Source organism: Lissotriton helveticus, chromosome 7 (genome assembly GCF_964261635.1).
Source record: "Lissotriton helveticus chromosome 7, aLisHel1.1, whole genome shotgun sequence".
NCBI lineage: Eukaryota > Metazoa > Chordata > Amphibia > Caudata > Salamandridae > Lissotriton > Lissotriton helveticus.
In genome coordinates, this window is record NC_136068.1 from 1,253,946,241 (window position 1) to 1,253,969,828 (window position 23,588).

The 23,588-nt window shown below is 42.4% G+C and overlaps 1 protein-coding gene across 1 annotated transcript in view; it reads right to left on the reverse strand.

The window, feature by feature from the left end:
* CACNA1G (calcium voltage-gated channel subunit alpha1 G) overlaps positions 1-23,588 on the reverse strand; it is a 1,349,169-nt gene that overhangs the window by 179,013 nt on the left and 1,146,568 nt on the right. The window contains exons 27-28 of the mRNA XM_078654430.1: positions 16,338-16,489; positions 6,134-6,243 (exon numbers count right to left, since the gene is read on the reverse strand). Coding sequence (XP_078510556.1) covers positions 6,134-6,243; positions 16,338-16,489 — 262 coding nt within the window. The remainder of the gene's footprint in view (positions 1-6,133; positions 6,244-16,337; positions 16,490-23,588) is intronic.

Consider the following 23,588-nt stretch of genomic DNA (forward strand, 5'->3'; position numbering starts at 1 on the left):
CTGCCTTCACTTAGCAAAACAATTCTAGACAGATTTACACGGAAAGTAAACCAGTAAACTTACTTATATTAAATTTATGGTCATATTTTGAGTTGTTAGAGAGTGCGGCCATGAACTGTTCCTACTATGCATAAATCTTTACCTGGAGTTGCTGAATTGTATTTCAGTGGAGATTTATACCTAGACATGGATGTATGACATTACAACGCATGCTTTTACCACGCATGCTGTTACAACGCAGTTTTTACAACGCATGCTGTTACAACGCATAGCGCTTTGGGGTGCTGGATAGTGAATAGTTTAATTTACTATTCCAACTCCAGTCCCCGTGGATAGTAGGGAAGGTGTTGGATAGTAAATTAAAACTATTCCCTATCCTAGAGCGCCCCCCAGTGCAATGCGTTGTAATGGTTTTCGTTGTAAAACCTGCGTTGTAAAAGCACTGCGTTGTAAAAGTTCCGTTGTAAAGGATGTTTCCCCTAGGCATAAGTGTAAATCTAAGTTTCTGCCTATAGATATTTCTTTGCAAACCGGCCACATTAAGTGTTTTCGTGGCTATTAATTAATGCTTCTATTTGATCCATATGTTTTACGTTATTACAAAACTTTTTCAATATAAGTAATTCACAAAACTCAAATACAAATACATTTCCATTTACCATCCACACTGTGTAGAAGGTTTATCTGACTCTTTTTCTTATGGCTCCTCTGTTACTAGGAGCTTCACATAGTCACCAGTAACCACGGTAAAGATGCAAATCAATCATCTCTATGGAAATGTCAAAATCATGAAATGTATGGATCATTATTTGCACACCGTCTCAATTTAAGGCACACAATGTTTTCAGATGACAAGGTACAGTTCCTGTAAGGTCAGGACTGTTACAAGGGGAGAGTAGCTGACATCCTCTGCCCCGGACCCTGCATTTTGAGGACTCGTGTGTTCCTGTTACAAAATATATTTCAATAATAAATAGGCATTGACAAAACCAATAGGTTTTGCCTTTCTGACCTTTTGACTTTGCCAAAGTTCAACAGCATCCGCAAAAAGGCTGTTGCTGATGATGAAACGCATTGGCAAAGCAAAAGAAAATGACAACGTAATTTTAAGGAGTGCTACAGCAAAAAATTGCACACCTTGGCCCCCTGAATAAAATGAAATATAAACAAGCATTTACAATGCAACGGTTTCGCCTTTGGAAATGTTAAAGCTATTTGCAATGTAAATGACAATGCCATTTATTTATCTGTTTTCAAAACCAACACATAAATACAAATGTTGTCATTTACAATGCCAATAGCTCAAACTTTTCCAAAGGCGAAACCGTTGCATTGTAAATGCTTGTTTATATTTAGCACCACTCAGCCCCAAATAAACAAGGTGTGAAACAAGGTATAAAACGTTATTTGAGAGCACTCGATGGAAATAAAGGTGCTGGTATTATCTCAGCTCATTCGTGAATCTGCCACCGTTCTGCACTCTTGATGTTCATGCGTTCAGACATACGGTGGAACTGATCTCTTCAACACCGATTAATGTCAGAGTAAACCACAGACATAGGATATGTAAAACTGAAATGTAGGATGTAGCATACTCGCCAAGCTGGAAAAAAGCATTAACTCATAATTGATTTAAAGGAAATAAGAGTCTTTTTTGCGATGAGCTTCAAATTCGGTCAATGCAAAATAAAAATGTTAATAAACCCTTCCTTAAAATATCTGTGGAATTATTTAATTTCCCCACAATGCTACAGGCCTGAAGGTAAAATAGAAAGTAAAGCTTCTGGACTATTTTGAGGAAAGTTGCACTTCCCCAAATACTTGAGCAATAGAGTTAGAATTGTACATTTGACCTCAGTCACCGCAAAGCTCACGCTGCCGTAAAGGTGCAACTGAAGGCAAGAGTACTGAACAGCTAAAAGCCACTTTTTACCCAGTCTATCAGGGGACTACTGGCCTGTGAAATACCTGGGCAACAAGCACTGGCAGCTGTGTTTTTGAAAGAAGCTCCAGTCTCAGGACCCGGTTGTCTGTTTTACTGCCATAGTGATTTAATCAATCTGTGCACATTAGATCCTTTGCTGCTACTTGAGCACAATGAACTACTACTTCCAGCTCTCTCTGTGACACAATGATTATCAGGGACGTGTAGAATCCACGAATGGAACCTTTTTTGAAAGTCAAAATGTAAAAAAAAGCTACATTGCATTTGCCACTGGTTGTGGACCGTAACCTATGATTTATAGACATCTGTTAATTTTATCTCCAAATGCGGAGTTCATTTTCTCTTCGGAAATCTTAATCTCTTTGCAGTAAGATGCATTTGCACTCTGGACTGTTAACGGACAGATTTTACATGCTGCTTGGGTTGAATTGTCCATTTTGTGGGAAAAGGGTTTACCAGGATAACCCACAATCTTACCACCACCTTTGGGATCGCTCACCATTGTGTACAATGTGGAGCCCACGATCCCTAAAAGACTGTTTGCATGCTATATTCAGAGTTATCCATATAAGATTAAATAAATGCTTGAATTTCAAGTACAACACGAATGAGAACCTGTCACCTAAAACACAAACAGAATGCCAATAACGTAGATGAGGTTACTGCTTTGGATAATAGTTGTGTATTCAGTTTGAAAACAAATGTCAAATATTCAGGGCATGTTTTTGACTAAAAGGGTTTTGTGAGCAAGTAGGTGTTCAGAAGACATCACTTTGGTACATCATTCAGGTCCCTTCTACTTTTTGCCACACAGTAAGCATGCAAGCGGATCTGCACGGTCCAAAAAAAAAAACACATAAGTACGTTTTGAGCTGGAGAGTAGAGTCTTGATGCAACTTTACAACATATTCAGTGCGTGCAACGGCCGAGCCATGTTTGAAGTTCCCAAACGCTATTCACAAGAGTTCACTCCGAGCCCGGCTCTCCCCTCCCCCACACAAAGAAGGAGGAGGGGCTCGAGCTGTGTCTGATGCTCCGGATTCCTCGCTGACCCCTCCCGACCATTGCTCCGGCTGACCTCGGGCCTCTCCTCGAGTGTCTCTGTCCTGCACCCTCATTGTTTCACCCTACCCATTCACTCTCCCCTGCTTCTCGCCAGTCCGTCTTTAGCTGCCACCTCTTAGACGGCGGTCACCCCGGCGCGCTCTCTTTGGGGGTCTGCCCCCTCCACGCACTTGTGGCACACACTGCCGTCTCCAGTATTTCTCTCTGGATTATCTTTATGTCCGAAACTCCGGAGTCTTACTTTCTTTTCCCCGGCTTAGATTTTGTCCTGTTACTTAATCACCTGTTGTCTAGCACCCCTCTATACTCTGCACCCCCACCCAGTCCTGCCGTCTCTCCTGTCACTTTCTTCCCGTGCCCTTCTCCTCGGCTGTCCCCCCCCGCCGCCGCCCCCCTCACTGGCCTGTCTCACCCCTCCCCGCTCTCTAATCCTCTCTGTGAAGTCGAAGCTCTCGCCTCTGCCTCTTTGTCTGAAATTCTGCAAGTCAGCACCACCGACCCTCACTGTCAGCGCTCAGCCCAGCTTTCCCTTCTCACCTGCCCTCTCTGCTCCAACTGCTGTCACTCACGGCTTTCCCCAGACGGTGGCAGCGGCTCTCATGGAGGTCTCTCCAGCTCACACACACACTACCCCGTCCTCTGCTCTCAACCCTCAGCCCGTGCTTCCGCTGCCGTATGCCAGGTCTGAAATCTAAAACAAGCACAATCCCCAATGGAAACAACGACATAAACAAGCACGGGTTCTACCAAAAAGCCCAAAGTAGAGTCTCACTTCGACAACAGCGAAACATACGACTGAAGAGAAGAATTTATTGACATTAAATATATAGCTCAATCAAAGTTCAAATGCGCACTTGGAACAATTATAACACTATAGGTGCTCGTTAATTTTTCAAAAAGAAAAATTAAATGGGAGATGCACAAAATATTTCGGACTTGCTGAATTTGATTTAATTACTATTTTTTTCAAGCTAAGACCCTTAAATAAAAAGTTATTATTAAATAGCTTTCTCAGTGAGACTGTTCATGTTAACTTTACCGGTAAACATTGACTTCTAAGATGGCCACCACGTCGCTTACACTAAACAGTGCTTCTGCGTAGATGGACAGTCCCTAACTTTCACGTATGGTGAACAATTACTTTCCAAGCTTGCTCACTGTCAAACTGTTGAAAGAAGCTAGTTTTCCGATGGTAATCTAAAAGCGAGAGCATAAACTAAGAGACTGAAGCAATACATGTGAAAAGAACAGTGAAAATGTGGATTTAGCGTACAAAAATAAACAAGTCAGGTCCCAGCCGCGCTGTGATTGGCTGACGTCACGGGGGTGTCCCGGCCGGCAGCCAATCACAGCGCGGCCCTGGAATGACATCACGGGGGTGTCCCGGGCCGGCAGCCAATGGCAGCGCGGCCCGGGACAAAGGGGCGGGGCTTAAAAAAAGCACCAGAAACGCCCCCGAATCGCGTTGATTGACAGCCTCTGCCTCCCAATGGCTAGCCTCCATTTATGGAGCTAGCCAATTGGAAACAGAGGCTGTCCTAACCTCACTATTAGAAACAACAGATTTCGATCTGGGAGTGGCTTCGCCCCTCGCCAGGTTACGAAACCTAAAAATAAAGGACAGGGATGGGTAGGGGGACAAACTAAGGAGCAACAGAATACAAAAGAGCAACATGGGGTGGAGTAATGGTAAATAGGGTAAGCAACAGAAGAACTAGGGGCGAGAGGCAAAATGAAAGAACAAGTATAAAAGCTGAGTGGGACACAAAGGGGTGGGGAAAGAAACATTGAGAGCCTGGGGCATGGTTCAGAGAGGGGAACCCAACCACAGAGGAGCAGAAGACAACACTAGCACTCCAATTCAGTACCAAAGGCGAAGGAGCATGTAGTACCTGGAATGTAAGAAGTGAAAGAATAAAAGTCATCCAATCAAAAGCGTGGTACAGGCAGCGGTGGCTATCGCCCCATTGCTTTTCAGAAGTGAAAAATGAAAAATAAAATGATAGCAACAAAGCTTCTTTTCATTTTATTTTTCCTCGCTCACTTCCTGCAGCAGAGTTAAGGGTGTGGCAGGGCCATCCATCCTGACACAACACAGCTGCAGGAAGGAGGAGGAGTGGTGGCACTGCATCAAGTGTGCAAGATAGTTTGGACGGCCGTCTAAGGCCAGCCAAACCCTCATGCGCACTTCGATCTCTCCACCTGAGCTGTGTTGTATGGCTGGCTGGAGAGGAAGCAGAGGGTTGTAGTCCCTTAGTGAGCACCTAACTAGGACACTCACACCAGTGTCTGAATTGGCCTAAGGGAGTCTTTGGCATGCCGGGAGTCGAGGAGCAGAGAACAGATGAGCACCGACGCTGCAGATGAATGGTAAGCATATTTTAAATTATTTTCCTGTGCTGTCCCTCCTGTACAGCCCTCCCCGCACTGCCCTACCACTATAATGCTCCAGCAGCCGCTACTGGGTATAGAAGCTGTGCTCCATGGGGAGGGGCAAACACAAGAAGGCAAGCCACCAAATAAGAAGAATGCAAATAAAAAGCATAAGGAAGCCAACCAAGGATCAGCAACAGGCTGGTACAAAGTTCCATGTAAGCATAACTATTGTACGCAATAGGTATTTTGACAAATGAGCTAAAGCTGTCTGTAAAGAAAACCTACAAAAGTAGGTCTTAATTGTTCCTTCATATTGCTAATGTGGCCACACCACTAGGTGGTTTCAAATACTGTGTTTCTCTTTCTCCATTGAACAAGTTTTCCTATTAAAAGATGACCCTTGCATTACAAATCAGAGTTTTTGCTCATGCTCCACAAAAGCTTGCGACAAGCCTAATTAAAATGCCAATTATTAATGCTCTAAACGAGTACAATTATTAACTGGATACTAATATTCACTAATAAACTAGTGCCACACTGGACTGAAATAAATACATGGCACAAAAAACTTCTTTCAGCTCTGGGTGAGAGCGCAAAGTAGTCACATGTTGCCAGCTTTTCAAAGTTAACTTGGTTCTGTTCATGATTCTGTAACCAAAGAATTGCATTTCAGACATGGAAGGTGACACGACTCTTAAAACGTCAAGTCAGCTAAAGTGATATTAGTGAAAGTAAGTGCAATCATACCTGTCTTTAAAGAATCTGCGGAAACCAAAAGCAACCAATTTGAGAACCGACTCCAACACAAAAATAATTGTGAAAATATAATTGCAAATTTTCAGGGCTTCGTCGAGCACCTAAAGGAAAGAAAGGAAATACAAGGGTGATTTTTTAAAACTGCAAGGAAACCTTTGTCTGCTCTAACTTTTCATCACCTCACTTCAATAGAAGACAGAGTCATTTTTCCCCTTAAAATATGAATCGCTTGTTTGCGGAAAGAAATAAAAAAAATGGAATAGTACGTATAGTATAATACTTGCAGTGTTCCACCTTTGCACTATTTTGTCGGTCAATCACAAAGTAGTACTACATACAACTTCTTTAATGGTATTTATTTATTGGGACCACAATCTCGTCCCTTTAAGAAATAACCAACATAAATTCAGTGTCACTGGACAGCAGCATATAAAACAAGATAAAACACAAGGCTTGGGGACAAAGGGGATTCTGGTGCCATTGTTCCTTCTGTTCAGGAACCCCTGCTTCCCATCTTTAAGTCAGCTGCAAATGTGTAATGCCACTTGAGCAGAAATAAAGACTGTTAGGAAAGCTACTGTGAGAACCAACTTTTATTTAGATCTGCGTTATTTTTATTTAGAGAGACCTGACCTTACTATTTCAGTCATCAAGGAAACACATCTAGGGATATTACGTTGAAATTTCTTACAGCTGTAATAGATTCCCCAAACCCAGTTAGGTAAACAACGAGATACTGAGATTACTGTCAAAGCAAGTGTATTTTTTCTACTTCTGTTTTTTTTATTCTTTGTGGACTGTTCATTTTCCCACATCAGACCGGTGGCCTTCTATGTTTTTCACTATCCTAGGCTTTGTATTTGTTTGCCTTGTGGTCAGCGGATAGGCTTTGGGGCCCTACATTAGTGACTTTAAAATAATCAGCATTACAAGCAAAACACTTATCTATTCATAGTTAAAATACCCTTTTCACTAGTTGGCTCACAGGAGCCATTTTGAATAAAGGCAAAAAGTCTATTAGCTGAAAGTCTAAAGATGGAGGGCCTTATTTATGAAGGCCTTGCGCCACCGGTGCGTCACTTTTAAAATGGGAAAAAGTGACGTACCGGCGGCGCAAGGCCTTCATAAATAAGGCCCGGAGTTTATAGATGTCAAGTTCTACCATAGACAATATGCAGTGGTCAATCCCTGAAATGCCATATTGCCGTGGGCCCCACTGCACCATTTTACAATTTCTGCCACTATCTAAAATAGCTTTTTGGGGGTAAGTGGAAAGGGATGTTGCTGTATTCTACACAGGTCGAAGTCAGGACATTTACTATTATGCTCAGGTTATTGGAGGCTCTATGAGACCTCATCCACTTCTGCATGAGCACCATGAGCTCATCTTGTATTAATCCTAAACATTTTGCTTTCTGGTCATGTTGGTCTATATTCTATCTCACCTTCAGCTCTTTCGCATGCTTTTTCCATATTCGCAGGGGAGGAGAAAAAGGGTGTGGTCTTGGTTTAAAAAGCCCAGACTACTTTGAACATTGTAGATGTTAGTACTGAGTGGGATATATTTAAAATGGAATGGATAACTAACTTCATTCCAGTGGAAAGTTGCAAGGAACAAAATGGTGACATCCCAGTATGATTGTGATATGTGTCCATCTGGGAGAAAGAAAGGACTGTGGTCAGATAAATCCGGGTACAAAAATGTGACTTTCATACACTGTAGCTCTGTACCCTAATATGTTTGTTGGATGCATAAATGGAGATGGGACAGGCTCGCATGCAGGCTTTGCCACACCTCGATGTCTATCCCACTAAAATATCAGGCATTTCCCTAGGTCCTGTTGGAGTAGCATCCATCTTGGTTACATGCTATAGCTTGAAGAATCACCAAAATAATAATGACTCTGACATTTGCAGAGAACCTTACTTCAAAACATATGCACTGTGGAGGCACTCAACAAATCCATGTTTCGCTTTGCAATTCAGGCTGGGCATGGGTAATGCTTAGACCTGGTCGCAAAGCTTATATGGATTTTATGGCAAGACAGGAGGCTAGCATTGAGCATGAATCTTTTATTCACTCCTTCTGAGCAGCAACACTTCAACGTTCAAAGAATCAGAACACAGAAACACATCACAATGAAAAAGAATCTTCAATCCTATAAAATGTTCTTGTCCCCCATATTCTTCCTCTTTTGTGTGCTGTTTCTGAGCAGATAGGTATTATTAGATAAGGAAAATATATTTATTAATTTTGTGTGTGTATTCATTGTTTTTCATGCATTACATGTGTAAAGTAGTATGCTGTTTTATCTTCAATACAGATTTTTTATATAAGAAAAATATTATCAGTTAGCCACTTAGCATTGAATTGTATGAATAATTTGAGTAGTAAAGTTAGTGTAATTCAATAGGTGCAAATTAACTTAATTGCTAGATTAATAATAAAGTAGTATTTCTAAATATGTTAATCCAAAAGGTTTAAGTATAGTAAATGTTACCTGGAGTCACCATGTGAACACCCGTGCAGCAGAAATCGTTTTCGAAAACCGCCTCACGATCGCTAGGAATTCTCCAAAGTAGTATGGGCAGCAAGGCTTCAGCAGCATAAAAAGTGTTTACTGTCTTATTTATTGAGGGCACGCTTCACGTATGATGTTAGACATTAGAGCACATTGTTTTTAAAGAAGATAGGCCTTCTTTGAAACAAGCAGATTTGCTTCGGACGAATTATCCGTGCGAGGCAGGTTTCCTAGCAACGTGCATATTGGCAAGCATTCGTTGCAGGATACTGAATTACGATGGTTGAATAATTTGAGTTGAGGAGGAAAATACAGGGAAATACAGGGAAAACTGAGAGATATTAAAGAGAATAACAATGGCAGAGCAGGAGACTGGGGAGACTAGCCAGGAAAGTAGTACAATAATTTTTTCATTTCAGGGACTGCATTATGCAGTTCAAGAGACACTAAAAAAAGTGCCTGACAATAAGAGAAAATTCATTAATGTGGATGTGAAAGTATATTTTTCAATATCAGAAGAGGAAGGCAGAGTAACTAGAGTCCAGGTGGCAAATGTATACAAAAGAGGATGCATATTGAAGTTGCTTCTAACAAGATGGGAGTCCTAAGCGACTCAAAAGGGATTTGGTGTCCAAAGCGGCACAAAGGAGGGGCAGTTTAACGCTGCAGATGAGGAGAATCTTTTCAATGATTTGGAAAAGAGAGGTGATAGGCCTAATTTAGATGAGTATATTTTAGACCTGAATTATAAGGATTGTAGAGATGACGAGTTTGGTGAAGGTGTGGTCTATAAGACTAAGGAGAAAAATTCAGTTATGGATCCATTAGGGGAAAAATGATTCGATCCAATTGATAGAAGACACCCAAGGAGTAAAGATTGGTGCCCATTAGAGCTGATTTTATAATGTTTTAAAAAACTTTATTGGATAAGAAAGCCTTTAGAAAAAGAAGAAAGGAATATTATGAGGGCTGAATGGTCACGACCTTTGATAGATGAGAAGCTGACTATCACACCAAATTTGCAGACAGAGTTCATCACTTATCTTTTTAAAATGGGCAAAGATCCGAAAAAAGGCTTGGAAAGGTCATTAAAGCAATGTCAAGATAAAGTTCTGGATATACTGGGACCGTAAGCAAGGATTTTTAATTTAGTGGAGGAGTCTTATTTGAAAGAAATTGATTTGACTAATCACCAGCGAGGAAGCCAAAGGTCTGTTATTTGGGTAAGGAATGGTTAAGTCTTTAAGTAAATATCTACAGATGTTGACTAGTTTGAACAAGGCACAGTTTTCAATGCAATAAGTACTTGCAGGAAATAGTTTTTTTATGAGAAGGCTGGGTGTAGAGGGCTGTAATGCCAGAAACCGGTCCCCGGAAGCTTGTTTCCTTCCCAGTGTAAGAATTGGCTTTTGTAGTTTGATTTGCCCTGTTCCCATCATGCACTGGGACAGGAACAGACTAATTTGCATACAGCCAGGTTCTGAAACTGGGATGGTGCAATGAGCTAAAAAACGGTGTTGGATCTAGCCCTGATCTTTTGACTGGGTGAGAGTATTCTGCTTAATTCAGAGACTCTGTCCCTCACCACCCCTTGTTGTAAATATTTTTGTCCACCCTAAGCGTGGAAGGGTATACTCAGACATGAGTCCCTTGCTCATTGCACCATCAGGATTCAAGCAAGCCGGGCTGAAGACGGCTGTAATGCCAGAAACCGGTCCCCGGAAGCTTGTTTCCTTGCCAGTGTAAGAATTGGCTTTTGTAGTTTGGTTTGCCCTGTTCCCATCATGCACTGGGACAGGAACAGACTAATTTGCATACAGCCAGGTTCTGAAACTGGGATGGTGCAATGAGCTAAAAAACGGTGTTGGATCTAGCCCTGATCTTTTGACTGGGTGAGAGTATTCTGCTTAATTCAGAGACTCTGTCCCTCACCACCCCTTGTTGTAAATATTTTTGTCCACCCTAAGCTTGGAAGGGTATACTCAGACATGAGTCCCTTGCTCATTGCACCATCAGGATTCAAGCAAGCCGGGCCGTAGACGGCTGTAATGCCAGAAACCGGTCCCCGGAAGCTTGTTTCCTTCCCAGTGTAAGAATTGGCTTTTGTAGTTTGGTTTGCCCTGTTCCCATCATGCACTGGGACAGGAACAGACTAATTTGCATACAGCCAGGTTCTGAAACTGGGATGGTGCAATGAGCTAAAAAACGGTGTTGGATCTAGCCCTGATCTTTTGACTGGGTGAGAGTATTCTGCTTAATTCAGAGACTCTGTCCCTCACCACCCCTTGTTGTAAATATTTTTGTCCACCCTAAGCGTGGAAGGGTATACTCAGACATGAGTCCCTTGCTCATTGCACCATCAGGATTCAAGCAAGCCGGGCCGAAGACGGCTGTAATGCCAGAAACCGGTCCCCGGAAGCTTGTTTCCTTCCCAGTGTAAGAATTGGCTTTTGTAGTTTGGTTTGCCCTGTTCCCATCATGCACTGGGACAGGAACAGACTAATTTGCATACAGCCAGGTTCTGAAACTGGGATGGTGCAATGAGCTAAAAAACGGTGTTGGATCTAGCCCTGATCTTTTGACTGGGTGAGAGTATTCTGCTTAATTCAGAGACTCTGTCCCTCACCACCCCTTGTTGTAAATATATGGGTGTAGAGGGCAACCTCTTAGCCATGGAAATTATAAGTCCCAGTACACAGTCAAAATGTTGGCAATTACAGAAGAAACCAGGATGTTCCGGGGTTTTATTCCAGCGAGGGAGAGGAAGCAGAGTTAGAACATCTAAAATATGAGGCCAAGGTGCCACTCTGGGACAAGGTGAGTACGATGACAGTTTCCGGTTCAAAGAAAGGCAAAGTAAAGGTTGAGCTTTTTTCATGATCAATGGAGAAAGATAACGAAGGATCCTTGGGTTTTGACAGCAGTAGGGCGTTACCAAATATACTTTGTTTCAGAGTCTCACAAGTCAAATGAACCACACAAATACATTCTTTAAAAAGAGTTGAAGGATATGTAATAGAGGAGGAGGCTCAGATGCTAGCAAAAGATGCAACAGTAAAGGTGGGATTTGTAAATGCCCTGTTTTTAGTGGAGAAAAAGGACAAGGGTTGGAGGCCAGGGATACATTTGAGGAACTTAAATCAGTTTGTGACATACAGACATTTGACAGTGGAAGGGATTCCTCTTTTGATGAACGTTCTACAAGATTTGGATTAAATGGTGAAAATCAATCTCAAAGACGCCTATGTCATGATTCCAATAGCTGTGGATAGCCAGTGCTATCTGCAATTCAGGTGAAAGGGACAAGTATACCACTTTCAATGTCTCCCTTCCTGTTTGACTGTGGCTCCATGGTGTTTTGCTAAAGTTTTAAGACCAGTAGTAAGATTTATGAGTGAAAGGTTGTAAGATTGATTGTTTATCTTAATGACATTTTGATAATGAATCAAAGTTTAGATGAGCTGAAGACTCAAATTAATTTGGTGAAGGATTTTGTGGAATCGTTAAGTTTCATAATCAATATGGGAAATTCTATCATTGTTCAATCTCAGCGTTTAGACTTTCTGGGATTTGTGGTGGACACGGTTATAAGTCAGTTACAAAAAAAGGTAAGACAGATAAGAAAAAAAATAAGAATTCTGTTGAAAAAGGGGGAAGTGAAGTTGAGGGAGTTGGCACTTGTGATCAGTCAGTTATCTTCTTCAATACAGGTTGTGTTTCCAGGTCCCTTACATTAAAGGGCCCTACAACACATAAAGACTTTGGGCCTTTCAAAGGGTTTGTGATACAGGGACAAGATACCCCTGACTCTGGAATTTAGGGAGGAGTGGATGTGGTAGAGAGAAAATTTGGAAGACTGGAATGGTTGGGTAATATTTGGATTAAAAGCTGATTACGTTCTGGAAAGAGATGCGAGCAAATCAGAATGGGGTACAATGTGTTCAGGACAGGCGACTGAAGGTTGGTATGTGCTGGATAGGTGACTGAAGGTTGGAATGTCCTGGCAATGGAGGAAGACATAAATTGTCCAGAAATGAGATCGGGATTGCCTGTCTTGCTCAGTTTCAGGAAATGGCTGCAAGGAAATCCAGTTCTGTTGAAGATGGACAATGTAACAGCAGTAACAGATATAAATCGGGAGGAAGCAGGTCAAGGAGACTGTCATATTTATCAAAGGAATTGTGGAAGTTTTGCTCGGAACAAAAAATTGGTTTGAATATTTACCTGGGGCTTACAATGTGATGGTAGACTGGAATTCAAGGAATTTGATAGATTACAGCGACTGGAAATTAAAGGAGGAATGTTTTCAAAACCCTCAAAAATGTATGGGACCGCTTTGGGTGGATCCCTTTGCATCACGGTTGACATTCCAGTTGCAACATTATATCAGTTGGAGACCTGATCCAGGGGCATTAGCAATAGACACTTTTATGCAGGAATGGAAAGGGATAGAAGGGTATGCGTTTCCACCTTTTTCAGAGGGTATTGATTCAGGTAAGGAGACAGAAGTGTCGAATAGTGTTAGTTACTCTGTTATGGAGAATGCAAGCTTGGTTTTCAACAGCTGTGGAGATAGCTGGGGAAATTCCTTATTTTATAAAGTCATGCCAGGGACAGCTATGAGGAGTAGAGAAGGAAGAGCATCCTTTAGTAGAGTTGGATTTGCTCAACCTTCTAGATTGGGGAATTTCAGGTATTCAGTAAGATTGTCAGAACTTTCAGGAACAGCTGCAGCGCTGCTCAATGAATCATGGGGTCCGGGCCCTATGAAGATATAGAGAGTTGCATGACGAGTATGGTTACGTTGATGCATGGCAAGGGACTTGAATCTCATGGAGGCTGATGAAGTAGGGGTGGCACATTTTTTGGCAGGATTATTTAAGAGAGGGTTGACATACAGAACAGTAAATTGTTATAGATCAGCGGTTGCAGCAGGACATTCTTTAATACGGGGTATGGCAATTGATAGGAGTCCATTGATTTGTAGAGTGATGAAAGGGATTCACTGAAAGAAATTACCAACAGCCAGGTATGAGTCACTTTGGGATGTGGATATGATTTTGAAACTATTTGATAGATGGCCAAGTAATACATTTTAGGAGTAAGAATTAACATGAAGTTAACTATTTTGCTGTGTTTGATTTCCTTCAGAAGGGATTTGGATGTAAGAGTATTGGAGGTGTCCAATAGATTTTTCCAACCTAATGGGCTGGTATTTGAAATTTGGAAGAGACTAAAACTATATCTGGATTAATGTTTTAGCCTAGATTTGACAATTGTCCAAAATTGTGCGTAGTAAAATGTATAAAGGAATATGAGACCGGGATGATGGAGGAAGGTGTGCTGGAGTAGATTAGCTATTTATTTTATAACTGAAGCCATTAAAAGGGGTTTTTAATTCAACCATTGCAAGATGGGTGAAGTCAGTAAATAAGGAGGCAGGCATACATTTAGCTTTGTTTAAGGTGGATACTGTAAGGGATGCTAAAGCTAGTACCGTTTTTATGTCAGGAGGAAGTCTACAGGAAATATTGAAAGCAGCAGATTGTTCTAATGCTAATATGTTTAGGAGATTTTATTTTAGGTCCATATAAATGTTTCAAGCTGTGATTCGAAAAACTCTGAACATGCATAATGCTAGCCAAATGTCTTGCCATAAAATTATGATTCTTAACAGTTAACTGCATAAGGAATTGTGATTTTATTAAAGACAAGGAGGCTAGCATCATCACACCTTCCCTTCCGTATTAAATTGGAAAGGAGAGAAGGGGAAGACAATTTGAAAGTGATTGACAGTAAAGATGTTTCAATAAGGTAGATTTTAAGAGGATGATGCAGATGTAAACAATAATTATTTAAGAGAGAACAGGAAAAAATATTTTGAGAAACAGAGAGAGGATTTTAATTTGTTTTCCAGAGCATTAGGAAAAGAAAGAAGAGATCAAAAGGAGGGAGAAGATTGATTTAGAAAGGAGAAATAAAAGAAGAAGAATATGGAGGACAAGGACATTTTATGGGACTGATGATTGATTTTCATTTTGATGTGTTTCAGTATTCTAATTCTTGGAACTTTTAAGGGTTGCTGCTCAGAAGGAATGAATAAAAGATTCATGCATAATACTAGCCGCCTTGTCTTTAGTAAAATTGTGTCTCTTTATGCAATTAGCCTTTAAGAATCATCATTGTCTTCTCAGTTTAATGTCCTTGTATCATAGGATTACACAAAAGTAGAGATTGACTTTAACGAAAGTGGTTAGAATCAGTAAGTTGGAGCAATGGAAATAGGCAATGGTCTTTGATGTAAGGGACATGAGGGCGTGTTTTGTGGAAAAAGTCATGACGACTGAACCTAGAAAGTTGTTGGAGAGCCTTGCTTGTTAAGATACTCTATTATTGAGGCATTCATTTAGAGGCCAAGCCGGAATTGGTCCAGGGCAGCAGTTGAGCATTTTTGTGGCTGAGTAACCTTTATTGCAGAGTTCCCTGTATGAATATGCTTCTAAAAAAGGGTGGCATGTGCAGTGGATAATATATCCTTATAGCCAGCTACCAAGAGCTGTATCAGTGGTTAAAGGCCTGAACCAGAGTTATAGGCCCGAGCCATAGGCGAGAGCATATGACAAGGGAGAGGGCCTTCAACAACTGGTATTGTCCAAGGCAGAAGGGCCATAAGGGTATTAGAAAAATTCCCCGCACTGAGGGGAGACTGTTCTAAATTAAAAGGAAGAAACAGAAATACAAACAGTGGAATGTTGGAGCAGAAGGCCTACACCGGCCATTATTGGCCGTGATGCACTCAGTTGTCTTCAGTGGGGCACTCAGCATTTCAAAATTCCAACATTCTAACCAGAGTTCCCTTGGGTAGTAGGATATAAACCGAAAAAGTGGGCATCTGCTCTTTTCAACCTTTTTCTACCTGAACATTTTATGTTAGACAAGAAAGTGTAGTCTATTTAGACTGACCATTCCAAAAACTCTTGTATCAGTAGATATAAAGTGTGAACACGTTCATTATTGAACGACTGCATTTATGAAGTATGAGTGAGTAAATGGGGGTGGGGTGGTGCAAGGATGGTTTTACCATGGAAGGCACCAAAGCCATCACCTAGAATTTCCTTGTAATCAGCCGTGAGTGGGTGAATGAATGAGTTCGCGATTACGGGGATGATATATAGTGCTCAGCAGCACTTACTCTGATAATAAATAAGGAAACATAAACATTGGAATGCCTTAAATTGGCATTAGAAAACACAACCATCAGCCACTCAATCGTGATTTTTCGACAATGACTGTGAAACCTTAGTTGGGAATACACCTTAATTTTTTATGATTGTAATTAAGAGTTACATGTGCTTATCTTTAGGATAGCTGCTGCTACCCAATTTATTACAGAATAGTTCCGTGGTAATTAAGCCTCTCGTATTGACTTCCAAGTAGCATCTGCTCCTTCAGCTCAATTAATCCCATTGTGTTTAAGATTTGAGAGTGAGCAATACCTGTAAGGTTGTAATAACATCAGATCTCCAGCTGAAACATTTAACAACATACAGAATTGACCCTTTTTTGTTGGGGCCATATGGCGTGGGTTCTCACATCTTATAACTCAGGATAAGGTCAAACATGCTGGCCTGAAGTGGACGATAAGGAATGCTGTACTCCCCCTCCCATGCTACCTTGGGCTGTTGAAAATGTTCCATGGCCATAGTGATGACGTTCAGACCAATCACTCCGGTGATGAACAGGTCAAGGTAATGACTGGTGCACATTTGATGGATAACAAGTCGCATCGGGGAGTACTCTGTGTAGTACGGTTTACACTGGGCCTCTGTGAATGAAAAGGATGGAAAAGCAGATCAGGTAAATTCACACGTACAGCAAACACATCACCTGGAATGCAGAACACTAATTCCAAATTAGGCGACTTTGAGCTTAAATGGAAACCAAAAAGCAGCCAAAAATGAAGAACAACTAGCTAGAGTTTAGCGTGAGCAGCTGTTCACCCTTTTATAAAATTATTTATATGAAAGATGGGAAAGAATGTGTCACAAATACCTGTTTATTTGTAAATAATCTATAATTATATTGCATTCCAGCTTTTTAAAAGCTATTAAATGAGGTTGAGAAAGAAGGTAAAATGAGGAGTTAATGGTTAAAGAGAATGTTTAGGGGTTGAATGTTTGCAATTAAAAGTATAGAGCATCATATGATCTGACTACTCTGGAAGTATTAGGATTAAATATGTTATATGAAGACATTGTGCTCTAAGATTGTTCTAACTTGTAGGAAAGGAGTGTGTTAAATATACTAACATGTAAACAAACACAACAACACACACCACTATGGTGTACAAACAACAATACTACATTGCATGCTGTTCAGATGTTTGATGCTGCTTAGAAGTATATTTTCTTAGAAAACTAAAATATTTCAGAGCCGTTATTTTATTTTAAATATTTGTCAATCAGTTTTAAGCCTCGCTAAGAGAACAATGTTACTTCTGGTATTAGGGTTGAACGCAATAGAAACATCAGGAAAGTATAGGCTCAGAGAATGCAATGCCAGGAGCTTTACATTTTACAATTTTGAACTTCTAATATTTAGAGATTCCAAGCAGTATAATGGAAGTAATAGGACGAAGGCACAAATGAACTAGCTATGCATTTCCACAAATCACATTTGTGTATTGCCATGCATTAGAAGCTCTGCAAGAAAACATGGAGTATTAGATGATGGCAAGCTGTGCAATTAGAAGCATGTTTAAGGAGCACTCTATGAATGATTGGTGACGTGCTATGGACTGGCAGCTGTTTCCTATACCGAGTCCTAAACCTGGTGAATCCGAGCATCAAGTAGGATCACATTCTCAATCATTCATTGTGACCTGAAAATCTGGAAGATACTCCAACCTTATCTCCACCATGCCACTTTCCTCATCCTGTACCAGAACTATCGAAACACTTAAAAATATATATTTCTTATGAACATGTCATGCCTCAACAATTTCCTTTTAAAGATTTTCCTCATCAGGAAGTCATACCTATTTTTCAACAATTTCTTACCAAAATATTCCTTGCAAGGAACTCATTTGTACGCCTAAAAAATTATTTTTAAGATATTCTTTAATAAGCGGTAACGCTCATGCATCAACACCTTCTTTTTAAAATTATTAATTAGGAGTATCATGTCCGTGTCCATCCCTACTGCCAACAACTAAGGACAATCTTTGAGTCCATCTGACTTAATCCTCTAGCCATACCTTGCTCGACTGGCAACCCACTTTAGAGTACCTCCTAAGCAGCCCTAAATCCTTAGGTGGGCACCTTCCTTCACTTACTGTCACGGTCTAGTCTTGTCTGTATAACTGCAAGTAAGTAATAGCAACGGCCTGCCCTGTAGTGCCTCTGCCTTTAATGGCATTTTCACTGTGTCTACCTGGCACTGTGCTCATTGATGTGACTCTTTATGAATTGGTTCTCCTCGTGCATCCTGTGCTCATCTTCTCATCATTTTAGACGCCTTTACTGTTGATCTTAATCACTAGCTGGGCTGTGTGTAACAACAAACTATACAAAGCAACAAAAACAAATTGTTTAAATACAGGAATGAAATGAACAAGAATGAGAATAATAGAAATTACCCTTTTTGCAGCAAGTCCAAAAGTTATTTCAATTAGAGAACCTAAAGTCTATCCATGAAAGCTGTAAAAGAGGTTCCTTAAGGTATATCAGGTTGATTATTTATTTATTTATTTATTTAATGGTTTTGTAAAGCGCGTAGTAACTCAATGAGCATCCCAGCGCTGACCTGTTTCTCCTGGGGCTTCCAGCCATCTGAATGAAGTTATGTTTGCGGGAAAAGGAGGGTCTTTAAGGATTTCCTGAACTGGAGATGGTTTGATTCTGTCCTCAGACTTCGTGGTAGGCAGTTCCAGTGTTTGGCCGTGTGGACCGAAAAACGACGGCCACCGGTTTTGGCTTTTTTGACTCTGGGAACTGAAATAAGATTTTCTCCATTGGACCGGAGGTCTCTTTTCACTTTATAGGGGATTAAGATTTCTTTGAGAAGGGGGGGCCGTTGTTGGTGAGGGTCTTATGGGCCAGGCAGAGGGCCTTGAAGATGACTCTTTCTCTGATTGGCAGCCAGTGCAGAGACCTGAGAGCTGGCTTGGCGGAGGATCTTGCAGGTGTGCCCGTGAGTAGGCGGGCGGCGGCGTTTTGGACTTTCTGCAGCGCATTTAGGGTGGCTTCAGGAGCTCCCAGGTAGATGGCGTTACAGTAGTCCAATCTCGCTAGGATTAGGCCCTGAATAAGGAGCTTCCTTGCGGTAGCTGGGAGCAGAGGGAAGATCTTCCTGCAGGCTCGGAGGAGACCAAAGCATGTCCCTGCTGTTTTTTTTGCCTGGGTTTTAAAGCTCGTGTCCTTATCAATCCACACTCCTAGGCTTTTAACCTCGTCCTTGGGTGCGGGGGGGTCGCCCAGGCAGCAGGGCCAGAGATGAGGTGGAAGGGCAGGGCCCGTGTGACCTAGCAGTAGTATCTCGGTCTTTGATCCGTTCAGCTTTAACGATGAGAGATTCATCCATCGGTGGACTTCCGAGAGACAGCTGTGGAGGTCAGAAGGGGCATGATGGGGATGGGAGAGAGTGACAACCAACTGGGTGTCGTCGGCGTAGTTGATTAAGGACACGCCGAACGGGGTGATCCTCTTCTCCAGTGGAGCCATGTATACGTTGAATAACGTAGGGCTCAAGGATGAGCCCTGCGGTACTCCACATCGGAGGGGGATGATAGGTGAGTGGCTGTCATTCTCCCAAACCTGGAAGGACCGTCCTGTTAAGAAGGATTTTAGCCACTTCAGGGCCATACCTTTTAGTCCAATTTCTCCCAGTCGTTGGACTAGGGTGGGATGGTCTACAGTGTCGAAGGCCGCACTGAGGTCCAGGAGGATCACTGCCACTGATCCTCCCGTGTCCAGAATGCTTCTGGCCCTCTCTACTGCCGCCAGGAGGGCGATGTCAGTGCCCTGACCTGGACGGAACCCTGTCTGGGAGACCCCCAATAGGTTGTTGTTTTCTAGGAAGAGTGACAGTTGTTTGTTCACCAACTTCTCTGCGATCTTGCTGTTTCCTGGGAGAAGGGAAATGGGCCTGTAGTTGGAGAGGTCCTTCGGGTCTAAGGAGGGTTTTTTTAGGAGGCCTTTGACAGCTGCCGCTTTCCAGCCGGGGGGGACTATACCCTCCGAAAAGGAGGAGTTAATTGGAGCCGTGAGGGGGGGGATGATGGTCCTGGACACTTTTTTCAGGAAGCGGAGGGGTGCAGGGTCGAGGGGGGAGCCACTTTTGATTGAGGCCATCGTTACCCCTACCTCCTCCATTGTCACTGGGCCGAAGACGTTCAGAGAGGGTTGAGGGTTATCGGCCGGAAGGAGGGGATTGGAGATAGTGATGGTGAGATTCCGATCCGTGTGGGCCGGTTCAGGAGGGGGTATGGCCAGAAGGATTTTTTGGATCTTCTCGTCAAAGAATGTGGCTAAGTTAATGCATTTGCTTTCTGCTTCCTTGGGGTCGAGAGCTTTGAGTGGGGGGTCGGGGGCATGGAGGAGTTCTTTGAGAACAGAATAAGTTTCGTGGGCCGAACAGGCAGCATTTTTAATTCTGCTCTCATAGAAGCGAATTTTGGTGTTGCGTAGCTCCTTTTTGTAGGATTTTATGGAGGTGCGGAATGTTTCTTTGTTTTCCTCTGTTTTTTTTTCCTCCACAGACGTTCATTCCTATCATTCCAAAACAATGATGCCATTTATCTATATCAAAAATTGCCAAGCACATTTGTAGATTCTTTGCAAAATATACACATGCCTGTTGTACGAAGATTGCTATCTCATTATCTTGGCCCTGAAGCACAGTATACATGTTTATAGGATTGACGTATGAAGCCAGTTCATGTGCACTCTTGCAGGAATCGGTTAATGTGCACCCTTACAGATCAGGGATACTGGCCTAGGAGTGGAGACATGTAGTTAACGTGCCGAGCAGAGAAGCTGTGAAGCAGGCCATTAAGGTAAAACAAAAATGGGATACACCGACTGACTGTCTTCACCCTTCTATCTCAGTTTCTGGTCCATACTCTGACATACTGGTAAATCGCAGGTGTAAAGAGTTTGGCTGCCAGGAAAGGATTGAGGTTTCCTAAGAGAGTCACAGTACTTGTTCTGGGGCTTGGAAAATGAAACAAGCTCCTGGACTAGGTCAGCCAGTAAAGAGCAGGTAAGGTGGATAGGTCCACGTGAGACTGCTGGTGACTTAAATGACTTGAGGAGCCAGACAGGAAGGTCAGTGAGTCAAAGGTTGAACATAAATGTATGCAAGAGAAGGCAACACAGCCTGCATCGACATGCTGCATTTAGAAAAACAGGACAGAAGGAAGACCAGGAAGGTTCAGTTTGAAACAGAAAAACTGAAAGTATTAGCAAAAAACGACAATTAATTGCTGTAATTGTGGCAGCTGTAACAATTGTGTAACAACAGTGTCAATCATGACAACTTTAGCTGGAAAATCACAAATAATCAGATAACTGTAGACAACAGCGGAATCAAATTTTTAACATTCTTGCCAGCTCGCATGAGATGAACACAGCATTCTGTTTTCTTGCTGCAACTTGAGATCTCCCTATTAAGAAAGGCTTGGTACAGGTACCCTTGCCTCAATGACTGGGGCTACAATCAGTTAAAACACTTAAGTGATTACAAAACCAATCTCCCCATGCTTGGTTAATGGATAAATGCGTCTGTAATTTAGAAGGATCATAAGCAATGAGAAAAGCCTATGACCATAAACAATGTAGCCCAGGTTTCTCACCTCTGGGATACATACACCATTGTTTGGCCTGTTGGGCTGTGGTGTACCTCTATACGACTACACATCACATTATGGGGCCGATTATGATGTCGGGCAGAAAGGCTCCGACGCCTAGTCCGAAGCGTTCCGACTGGCATGGTTGGTTTGCAGTCTGGCTGCCGAATTACGATGTCGGCGGTCGTAGCATGAACTGGCCAGTCATTCAGACGCAGTTCTGACCAGCTCTCGGAGTCTTCCAGCCTGCAGGAACCGCACCGTAATCCCCTATGGCAAGCATATCTGGTGTCGTGATTACGATCTCGGTTTCCCACACACTTTCCATGCCAGCCTTTCTGACATGGAAAGTCTGTCAGCAGGTGACTTTGGGGGTCCCTAACACGGCCCCTTACCTCCGTGGCTGAAGGGGTACCTAGGGCGCTTCCCTGTGAATCCATTCACTGTGTGGCAGGCACCATGGGGCACCTGCCACAGGGTGCAGGGTTTAACACACCCCTATTTCTTTATTGGAGCATGTAGTAATGCCGTTTTATGGCCGTAACACAAGCTCTCATAGGGAAATGTGAGTATCCGACCGAACATCGTAATCACGCAGTCGGAGGTCGGTCAGTCCCGAGACTGAGAAGGTGTCGGTCAGAGGCAACTCTGACCTACATTGTAATAAGCCCCAATGTGTTGCAAGTGACCCTAGTGTTCATGTCTGCAGGGTTATGCCAACCACCATTAATCATGTCATATCATATTGTATGTTTGTGTCTTTTCCTGGTGTCTGTGTCCAGCAAGCCAACTTAGCACAGAAAATATCTCCCCAATATAGACTCACAAATGGCTGGGTTCTATATTCTGGTCTTTATTCTCACAAAAAGGGCTCCGCCATCTCATGTACATGAGGCATAAAAGCCATCTTCCTGATCAAAACTGTATATAATACACATCATGGCTCAATAGTGATATGAGGACCGTGCTCGACACTGTTCCTGCCGACTGACATTTCGTCACCTGCATTGCACAGTGTAATTAAATGTTGTTGCAGCAGCAGATGGGGAAATGCCTGTGAGAAGGTTGGATAAAGGAGCAGGAGTAAGAAGGTTGGATAAAGGAGCAGGAGTACGATGGGGCACCACCGTTCAAAAAAAGAAAACATCAGTTATGGCGCGGTGAACACTGGCGTCGAGAGCGAGTCCATGTTCGCCATGTGATATTATGTCTGCAAATTCTAAATGGGATTGCCATGTCAACATATAAGACAAGCGTCACACATGCAGTCTCACATATAGCAGCATCACTTTTTCTGGAGATGTTTTGCACACACATATACAAACATACATTATCTTTCACTCTCTGTCTCTCGCTCGTCTTATTCTTCCTCACCACTGTGGTAACCTCTGCCCTCCCAAGTGGTATTCCAGTGGTATCTCTTCTTCCCTAAGGGTAGCAAACAATATTCAGTAGAGTAAAAGAAGGATGGGTTCGCTAGCTTGAGTGTCCTTCCTCTCAAGCCTTTGTAGTGTCCACTGAAAGTGAGACCAGTAAGATATAGGAAACATTAGAGGATTACTATGTCTAGTGACAGTGTCTGAACTGTAGACATTCTATGACACAGGACTTGAATGGGCATTGTGTTCACTGTAGCTGATGTATTGCCATGCCATGATACAGTGCCTGAGTAACTGTAAGTCTGACAATGTTGGGAGTATAGCTGATGGGTATTTCATAGCACTGCACCTTACTTACTTGCATTATGTGGCACTTGTGGGCAAGCATCCTGTAGGACAGTATTTGATGGGCAACTTGAGCAGAGTAACTGTTGGGCAGGCATTTTGTGGTAAATGGGTTATCTAACCTGGCAACAATGGGTCTGCTTGAGCATGGAACACCATGATGTCATCTGGGGTGTCATGCTCAGCAGATAGAGGGCCATATATCAGGAACGGCGATAACATTATCGCCGCTTTAGCGGTAGGAAACTGCCTCTAAAGCGGCGATAAGGGGCTTGATAATATGCCTTTGTGAATTCCCGTAGAAGCCAAGGTTTGATGTCCTGCACACCAGAACCTGGGCTTCTATGGTAATT